The 10,091-nt window shown below is 38.0% G+C and overlaps 1 protein-coding gene across 1 annotated transcript; it reads right to left on the reverse strand.

Annotated features, from left to right (window-relative positions):
• Positions 1-1,804: 1,804 nt before the first annotated feature.
• Positions 1,805-5,938, reverse strand: pcdh20 (protocadherin 20). The gene is made up of 2 exons (XM_014473010.2): positions 5,806-5,938; positions 1,805-5,413 (listed from the first exon to the last, which is right to left on the reverse strand). Exons 1-2 carry the CDS (start codon positions 5,845-5,847, stop codon positions 2,792-2,794), a joined length of 2,664 nt encoding a protein of 887 aa, XP_014328496.1. The 5' UTR covers positions 5,848-5,938; the 3' UTR covers positions 1,805-2,791.
• Between the last annotated feature and the right edge of the window lie 4,153 nt (positions 5,939-10,091).

The following is a 10,091-nucleotide window of genomic DNA, read 5'->3' on the forward strand; positions in this document are numbered from 1 at the left end:
TTTCTTAAGTACCTTGCTTATGAGTGATATAATAACCCAACAGTCTGGTATCACTGTTTCCTGTCCCAGCATGTTAAGGCAAAAAAAGAGGCCCACTGAAAAACTAAATGCTGGAAGGGGGAGAGAAGGGACATAGTGAAGTAAGACCTTCATTGTTATTTCTGCAATTAATCACGTTCCTGCAAGTGTTTGCACAGTGTGAAAAACAAATGTAAAGTTATCCAGACACCATACCAAATTAAGGGTTACTTGGCTGCAAGCTTTTTTTTGGTGTAGCCTTGATTGAAATGCGTCACCAGGGTATTGACTGAGCGAGAATTCTGCTTGATGAATGAGGTTAAGACATAGCACCTAATTTTCCAAGGGTGAACAACATTTGAAGCAGGCACTGTAATATGTGGTACAGTAAACTATGAGTGATATTATTGACAAAAGCAAGAGGGCTTCTTTTAAGAAACACATTACTTGCCTGGCTGTTCCTTTAAGAAAATAGCTACACAGTTGCAGAAAAAAAACATTTGAATCCAGTTATACTTGTCTTGGAGCATAAGGCAGATCACATGCATTCCCTTAATGTCACGCCTTGTGAGATATTTTGTTCTTATTAAAGCACCTTCCATTATTACCTGTGATCATACACACAACTAGCATGTGCATGCTATGTATCATATTTCAGCCTATTTGTGTAATGCACAGCTTGGCCAGTAATGATTACTGAGGATTACACTGAGGCTGATAGCTCCTGATGTGCTCTGTGCCTGCATGGCACACTTCCGTCCTGAAAAGCCTGTGATCACTTAAGAAGCTGCTTGGGTGAGCACATTGTGAGCACAGGTTTGTTTGGATGTTTGCCGCTTTGTGAAAGCCAAACAGGTTTCAGTGGTGCTTAATACAACAGAATTCCTCTCTGGGGAGTGTACATCCCGTTAACAAGAAAACACAGAGTCCTGAAGGCTTTGTGTCTGCACAGCTTTCACAGTAAACACAAACAAGCACTGCGCAGGGAAGCGGCACCTTCATAAAGCTGAAGATTAGGTGTTCGTATGTTGGAGGAGAAAGTGTCACAGCCACTTTCACAATTTCATGGGTGATATTTCATGAATTTGTACTGGTTGTAGCAGTAATAGTGGTACAGTGCAACTCAAAAAAGGTGAGGAAAGTTGATTTGACCTTCCACACAAGAGCAATGTTTTACCTTTAAAGTGTTACTCTGGGTGTTACTGTACCAGCTCTGACACCCATGCAGGTGTTGACAGCGATACAGGGTCTCAGGCTGTTTTTCAACTGTTTTCTGGCACTTGCATTGTGTGTAGTGCAATGCATTAATCAATCAATCAATCAATCAAATTTTATTTGTATAGCACATTTCAGCAGCAAGGCATTTCAAAGTGCTTTAATTAACCATTTCCATACTAGATCAGAAAACTGTATCTAAATTTTAGTGAATTTAACTGATATCAAATTATTCTACTTTGTTCTAAAAAGCCAATTTTTCCCATAATTGGTACATATGGGTTAAGAGACAGGTAAGATCTATGCATTTACTAAAGACACACATCAAATTAATGCATTGTGTGTTTGTTTATACATTATTAATATTTTAAAAAACAAGCTAACAAGAACAAATGCGAACTTGAATCTGTGAGTTATATTAAACAACCTGTCAATAAACAGGGAGGTGAAATAAAGTATCTTGAATCTTTCTTCATATGATAAAGCATTTCACAGAAAAACAGTTTGAAAAATATGGCATATATGAGACATAGGATGATATCAAATATATTATAAAAATAAATATCTTTAATAGTTTATCAGATTTTCTCTTTCATACACTTGCAGTTTATTTTACAGACATTAAAAATGGCATGATTCTTTAAATTAGATTGACATATCAAGCACATAAATGACAAAAAATAGTGGAAATTGTTTCATTTATCATCTTTGATAAATTATTAGCTGTATTGGGAGGGATTTTATGTTAAATATGTTTGACTGCATATGACTTCAGGTACTTTTCAGTTGTGGAAGTCTTTTTGTAGTTACTCACACTGTGCTCAGACAAGATTAAAAAATAAACCAAAAACACAGACAGGGACTCCATGCACACTTTTTTTCTGGGGTCTTTTTAACATGTATGACAAAACTCAATCCAGTCCAAAGTAACTGATCAAGAGCTATACAGTGAGGCTGATTGTTCTATATGTAGGTTTTAAAAATGTGCTAATCAAGCACATGATTTCTTTACACATGGTCTGTTCCACAACATTCAGATTTAGAAATTAGATTTTTGCTTCGTGAATCTACATGGACAGTTTTTGAAAAAGTAAATATTTTAAAATTTCTCTAACTTTCACTGATAACCTCAGTGGATCATTTTTTTTTTCTTAAATTGATTCAAGAGAACGAACCTCCTATGGTGAAACGTCTCTATTTATACCAGTGCAAAAGTGTTACATAAAATAGTAAAACAATTTTTACAATATGTACAAAATAACTGTAATCTAATCAGTTGCTCTTGTTGCTTTACTATAATGCCATTATTACTTTCTTGCCAATAATTTTCTAATGTGTCACATTTGAATTAATTGAAAAGAATCACGAATACAATGTATCGTATAGGAGATGACAAAATAGAACTTTAAACTTAGCTCTTCCCCTCTTGTGTATATTGCAGTAATAACACTAAAATTACCAAAGCAAAAACAGCAACTTTATGTAAGAGCTGTATTTCTTATATTTGTAAACATTCATGTAAACAGTGGTAGCTTTTGGATATGTACAAAACTGATGATCAGATGTTTGACATCTGCCTGAGTTTTCTGTTCAGAAAGTTTGTTGAGCCATTTTTCAATTTTAAAGGTACTTCCACTTCTGATCTTTTCTTCCTTATCTTTTTGAATCTCTTGCAGCATATGTATGATATCAATATGAGAACCAGGGAAAACAACCCGAGACACGCCACTGAAAGACTGATGAGGATGGGCCGACAGGGGAACAGCTCATACCTCTCTGGCCCATCTGTCATCTGACTGATGTACCAGGGCTTCTCTTCAACTTCTATGTCAACGTCTCTGGTCAGCAGACTTTGGATGTAACTCTCATTACTCACTGTTTCATTGACAAAGAAGTTAACCATAACTGTTGAGTAAAGCGGTTCAGGTTGACCGTGATCACTAACTTTCACTAGAAGGCTGTAAAGCCCCCTGTTGCTGAGCTCTCTCTTCAATGTTATGTTTCCTGTTTCTGGGTCGATGGCAAATGACCCTGGCTCACCCCCTTTCCTTTTAATGATACTGTAGGCAATCACAGCATTCATCCCTGTGTCTTTGTCCACTGCGTATACTTCTGCTATTGATGTCCCAGGTGTTGTATTAGGTAGTACCAGCATGTAGGACTGGTTGGACTGAGGGAAAAGAACAACTGGCGGGTTGTCATTCACATCCAACAAGAGAACAGTGACCATAGTAACAGAGGAAAGCGCTGGCATTCCACCATCAGCGGCCTCAATCCACAGCTGGTACGTTCCTTGCTGCTCGCGGTCTAGGGATGTCTTGGCCCTCAGTGCACCTCGGCCAGTGTCTATCATAAAAATGTCACTTCCATTAAGGATGGACAGGGCTACCCACCCATTCTTACCAGCATCAGGATCCGTCACAGAGAGGACACCAATTTCCCCATACCCAGGAAAGTTCTCTGGCACAAAGAAGGTAAAATCCTTGTTAATGAAACATGGACTGTTGTCATTGCGATCCAGTACAGTCACCACCACCGTAGCAATTGACTCCCTCCTGGGTGTCCCCTGATCTACTGCTCTAACTATGAACCGATATTTTTCTTTTTCCTCTCTGTCAAGCGATGTCGCAACAGTTAGAACCCCCGTCAGACGATCCACAACAAAAATCCCAGGAGTATCACCACCAAGGATGTAGATTACCTCCCCTCGACTTTCACTGTCTGGGTCTGAGGCTTGCAGCTGAGTTAGAAATGTATTTGGTGAATTATTTTCCTCAATTGATATTTCCACCAAAGACTGTTGAAACACTGGTGCATTGTCGTTCTCATCCAAAACCTGCACCTTTAGGAACGTCTTTATGATTAGATCTTGAGTATTGTTAGCAACCAAAATTAGCTCATATTCCTGAGTCCTCTCATAGTCCAATGTCTCTGTTGTTTCTAGTAAATACTCATTCTCTAACTGTTGGTATGGGACAAGCCTGAAGGGACCAAAGCCTTCCAAATAACAGTCCACCTTTTGGCTTTTGTCCATATTTTTGATAGTAAAAAATGCAATTGGAGAAAAAGCTGGCTCAGACTCCTTTAATGTCACCACTCCATCCTTCTCGGGTGCAATATATCTAGGTATGACAGCAGGGGGTCCTGTAACCACTTTGATGATATAGACAGTTACAGTTGCAACAGCAGGGATGCAGCCAGGTCCATTGGCCAGAACAGTCAGTTTGTAAAATGTGGTTGTGACAAAGTCTAGTTTCCTGGCTAGCTTGATCCCCCCTGTAATTTTGTCCAAATGGAACAAGCTCCTGGTGTTCTTTGGCACACGTTCACTGTAAGCGTAGCTGATCTGTGCATTAGCACCAAGGTCAGGGTCAAAAGCATGCAAACGTGCCAACTGTGCCCCTTTGCTGGTATTCCCTTGCAGAGTGACATTAATTTGTGACTCTGTAAATTTAGGGCAGTTGTCATTTACATCTGTGATGGCAATTTTTAAAGTTGCTGCTCCAAGAAGGGGAGGGGTCCCTCCATCTTCTGCAATGATATCTGTAACATATTCAGCTTGCGTCTCTCTGTCTAAAAAGTCTGTCACAATGAGGAATGGTGTCAGCTCACCTCCATCATTCTCCTCTACATCCAGAGTGAACACACCAAAGTCGTTAACCAGCCAGTAGGTCTGCACTCCATAAATCCCCAGGTCCGGGTCAAAAGCAGACAGTTCCACTGCAAAGCGGCCATTTATTGGTGTGTTTTCTGGGATAGACATGCAGATTTCATCTGTGGGGAACTTTGGCCTGTTGTCGTTCACGTCTTCAATTAAAAGCTTTACTTTGACAAGCTGAAAGTACTGCTGAGGCAACACAAACACGTCCAGTGAAAGGAAACATCCCTGCTCCTCAGAGCTGTAAGGACACAGGGTCTCCCTGTCAATCTCAGCAGCGGATGTGTAAAGCTCCCCAGTAGTATTATTTATGTTCACATACTGCTCACTGACCTTCTTTTGAGTGAGACTGAATAAAAAGGGGGGCTCAACTGTGAAATCCAAACGTAAGTCCACTCCAATAGCCCCGATGAAAGTCCCCTTGGGTAATCCCTCCTTTATCTTATAGATGAGCTCTTTTGCTTGACTGAAATTTGCCAGACAGGAGAGGGGGGTTGTGTACAACATAAGGATGTAGAAACCCTGTAATACAAGAAAATAAAAGATATTTCAGGTTGATTAAAACAACAAAGTATCAGAAAACTATGATTTTGGTGAAACTGAGCATTTCTTGTTCTGTATGAAATTCTATTCTTGTTTTATGTTGTGAAGTCTTAGTGGTATAATAATTACAAGCACCACTACGCTCACCAGTTAAGAAAATAAATCTAAGCCATGGCTTAAAATGACATTTGTTACAAAGAGTTTATTTTATATTGAAGAAGTTCCCATCGTAAACATGCATAACAACAGAAAGAACTTTATGTATCCATGTTGATGGTACAAAAAGTCACTCTGTTTTTTTAGATCACAGCAAGACAGTTTTTTGTTGGGTTGCAGTGATTAGAAAAAATAGAAATTACCTGAAAACTTACCCATATGCTGTCTCTTTTGCTGGAGTACCTGCTCCTGAACATGTTTATGTCCTTGTCCAGCACTTTCCACTTACAGCAGGAAGAGTGGCAGCTTAAGTAACTCAGGCATTTTGAGCTGAGCAGACCTCTGCCGAGTGCTATGCCTTATTTCTCTCTGACTTGAACAAGTCATTCATCTCAGTGCTGGCTCAGGACACTCCCACCACATGCAAATTAGTTCCTTGTACTAACCAATGAGAGGTGATAGTCAGTGGGAAATCTTGACTTGACAGATTCCTCTTTTGTACATCTTGTCAAAGAACACTGACGCAGACCTGTACTTTTGACAAGCAGCATTATTTTCATAAGGTTGCATACCTTGCATTCCTAAGTCAGAGTGAAAGCATATGATTATCAGCAGGGCTTATGATGGCACGACTGACTGGGCAAGATGGGAAATATCAAGAGCCAAGAGATTATTTTAAATCCAGCAGTAGTTAAAAATATCATAGATAGAAAAATGATGTGTCCAAGGTACCAAGAGAAATATTTGATATTCTAAAAACAGCCTCTGACAACTATAATGTTTCTTTTTTATATATGCATAATAAAAGGGGGAAAGCATATTTAAGGTGTGTTACAATGATAATAAGAAATTTACATGTGGCATTATTTGTGGCATACTGTATGCCTGCAAGCAAAACAAAAAGAAGGACATTATCACAAAGCCAGCAGAGAGGAGAACGTGGCATCATAAGCGCTTGTGTGGTCTCACTCTGGATTGAGCCTCTAACTAAATCAAGCCCCTAATCCCCATGTGTTCTAAATGCCAGGCCAGCTGTTTGGTGGGATTGGAAGCATACTGCTCAGAGAAATTGAGTGATTGAAGTTCTCTAGACAAGGGCGGATTGAAACTGTAACTCACACTTATTTTGCTTCGTAGTGGGCTAAATATCTTCCACCATTACCCATAAAAGGAGGCCTGTGGTGGAGAAACACTGAAATCTAAACTTAGTGTTGCATCTATTCATTGTCTTTTAATGAGTTTGGAGACGATTCTAAAATACATATTACATTATCACAACAGAGGTAGGAGTATATTAAATAGGATTTAATGACAAATACATCTTTCATTCTGCATCTAGAAACTTGTTGCCCATGGAGCGAGCCAAGACATATTTCTGCAAAGCAAGACTTAAGGCAAGGAAGGCCAGGGGGCCTTGGAGTGTGGGAAAGCTGCAGGTCAGGGAGAGTTTGAATTTAAAGTGGCAGTGTTATGTAAAATCAGCTCTTTTTTTTTTTTAGCTTCAAATCATGTTAAGATGTTATTCCCTCAATCATTCAGCTGGTCAAAATGCTTGGGGGCCGAACGTTGCCTTCAAGGACGAAGCTCATTCTCGGAGCTGCAGTTTCCAAGCTTCACTGAACAGCCCTCCCTATCTAGTCAGCTCCTTCAGACTAGATAGCAGCAATTGGCAAACACCTGGTTGAATTGCACATCTGCTGAGCTCATTATACAAGCTAATCATCAGTGAAATGCTGGTAAAAACATGAAAGAGGGTTAATAGAGGAACGATGTTGCGATGACAGAGGCCCAATTTCAAGGTGTCACCTGCAACTGAAGGTAACATAGTTACTTGATTGTGCTACAAAATACAGTAGTACTGTGTGGCTGGGAAACACGTGATGCTTTTTATACTTTAATAGCAATTTAGATTGAGTGAACCCCCTACTAAAGATTTTGAGCTGTTATAAATATGCAAGAAAAGAAAAAACATAAAAAGAAAACAATTCTCATCATTGGTTAACATACAATAAATCAATTACATTTGTATCATATCACCCCCATTCTTAAGTCTTTACATTGGCTGTCCATAGCTCAGAGAATAGACTGATGGAAATAAATTACAGCATTTGGAAATGTTCATTCATATATACATATACTGTATATATAAGGTTAGAGGATACATGAATAAATACCACAACTGGAGTCCACACAAGGAAAGAAGCCAAGGCCAAGAGGCAGTATTACTCTAGTTTAATTACATCATTTGTTGCTATGAGTCTCTGTGAGATGAGGCAGTATAATCACTGTGCAGATTTCCTAACAGATGTCTGGCTAGTGTCTCGGTCTTTACATTTAATCAAACAGCTCATAAGCTATGTTGATAACAGTGACACAGCTTCATGTTAAGTGAGATGGACTCCACCACACCAAATTATTGGGATTTTAGTTTTGAATCAACCTTTAATTATAAAACAAAAAGCTGGATAGGAGCTTGATAACTAAAAGCTCTGCTCTTGATTTTACTTCCCTGATATCTACTGTGCTGTTTTCCTTGTGTCTAAACGTGACAATGAAGGAGAGATTGTCATACATCCAGTCTCATCACATCTTTAAAGATTATATGATGCTTATGATACACTCATGTTCAGAATTATAAATTCTGGGATCAATGGCATAAAATTCACTCTGATTTACTGTATCATTTTTTAATGTATTACTTTCTTACGACATTACTATCTTGAGTTTTGTTCTCCTATATTAAATGATTGATTAACCATCTGGGAATAGCATGGTAAACAATTAGTACACTGGTGGATGTGATTAGGTGATGTTATTAATGAGTTGCAATTCTGTAGTAGAGGTATACATGCATGGCCTATCTAAGAATAAGTAACAGCAATTACTTTTTTGTCAGTATAAGCTTAGTCTTACTTTTGAGCTACTCAGTTTAAGTCCGTGTAATGATTCAAAATGTTTGAGTGCTATTCTATTCCCTACATAATAAAGACTGATAAATAATGTTGTCTCATACAATGCAAATAAACCCAGAGGACAAAACACCCTAATTACTAATATTCCCAGAGTGAAACAAGCCAGAAAATATTTAACTTCAGTACAGCTTGAAGCCACTGCAATTTTATCATGTCCACTTCAAGTTACAACCATCATAAATATTTTCAAGGCTGGCAAATGCCATTTAAAATGCTTATGTTTTAAGTTTGAACTACCCAAACATGTGTCACATGTTTTGAAAGAGCACACATTTAATTTGCATAGATATCAGTGTTCGAGTCAGTAGGTCAAGTCAACAAGGAAGAAATCTAATCGGTCCACATATTTTCATTGTGATGGAGGCAAGAATTTGACTGAAGAGTTAGCTCTATTGTTTCATTAACTCTGTGATACCTAGATTGCAAACAGATGCTTCTAAGAATATTATAAACTAACTGAATGGTGAATTTATTTCAGTAAATCACTTCAATAACTGAAACCTAAAATATCATAGATATTATAGAGAATCAGGACTGGTTTTGGCGTAGGGGAGTCAACTGCTGAAGGGGGTGCTGATCACAAAAGGAGAAAATAAAAGGTAGAATAAAAAAATTACCACAATGGCTAGCGACCCTAATTAGCATCTGTTTCTCCTGCCTTTGGAATCTGTTGTTTTACAGTCTGATGGACATCCCACTGCTGTTAATCAAATGCGCTAAAAATGGAAAACAGGAACCTACCTGCTGATGCACCACAATGAGCTCACTCAATGGGAATAGGTAAAGAAATGTTTAAACAAATTTGTTAATCTTTGAATGAATTTCCAGGGTCTGACACCCTGATTACTAACCTTTTTGACAAGGTCCTTAATTTACTTTTAAGCTACATTGTATTTACAAGTGTTTTTTTTTGTTATAAGCTAAAGTTAGCATATGATTTATAATTCCTAAAAGGGTGTGATGAAGTGGTTGAGATTATATTTATTCTCCCCTTGTCCTTTAAACATGACCGTAATATACTGCTCAAAAAAATAAAGGGAACACTCAAATAACACATCCTAGATCTGAATGAAAGAAATATTCTCATTGAATACTTTGTTCTGTACAAAGTTCCATTTGCACAACAGCAGGTGAAATTGATTGTCAATCAGTGTTGCTCCCTAAGTGGACAGTTTGATTTCACAGAAGTTTGATTTATTTGGAGTTATATTGTGTTGTTTAAGTGTTCCCTTTATTTTTTTGAGCAGTGTATATACCTTTTTTTAATATATATAATTACTCATGATGCTTTAGTTTAACATTGCTGTTGTAACTTGGGTTCACATTAGTATCCCAGGGTTGTTTGTAATAGCATAATCCTGTAATTTACATCCAAGAATGCTTTTAAAGTAAACCCTCTTATTTCAGCAGTTAATTTGAACTGTTGTTATGTTAAATGTACATTTGTGGTAAGGGATTTCTGTTAAAGGGGTGGTATTAGGTGCCAAAATGTAGTACATTTTGTACTATGTGCCGAAATGTACTACATA

The sequence above is a fragment of the Xiphophorus maculatus genome, chromosome 4 (genome assembly GCF_002775205.1).
Source record: "Xiphophorus maculatus strain JP 163 A chromosome 4, X_maculatus-5.0-male, whole genome shotgun sequence".
Taxonomy (NCBI): domain Eukaryota; kingdom Metazoa; phylum Chordata; class Actinopteri; order Cyprinodontiformes; family Poeciliidae; genus Xiphophorus; species Xiphophorus maculatus.

Excerpts from the sequence above, each read along its gene's own strand:
- pcdh20 (XM_014473010.2), bottom strand. The coding sequence starts at position 5,847 with ATGTTCAGGAGCAGGTACTCCAGCAAAAGAGACAGCATATGG. Across the intron at positions 5,414-5,805 it reads GCAAAAGAGACAGCATATGG|GGTTTCTACATCCTTATGTT; the intron begins GTAAGTTTTCAG and ends CTTGTATTACAG.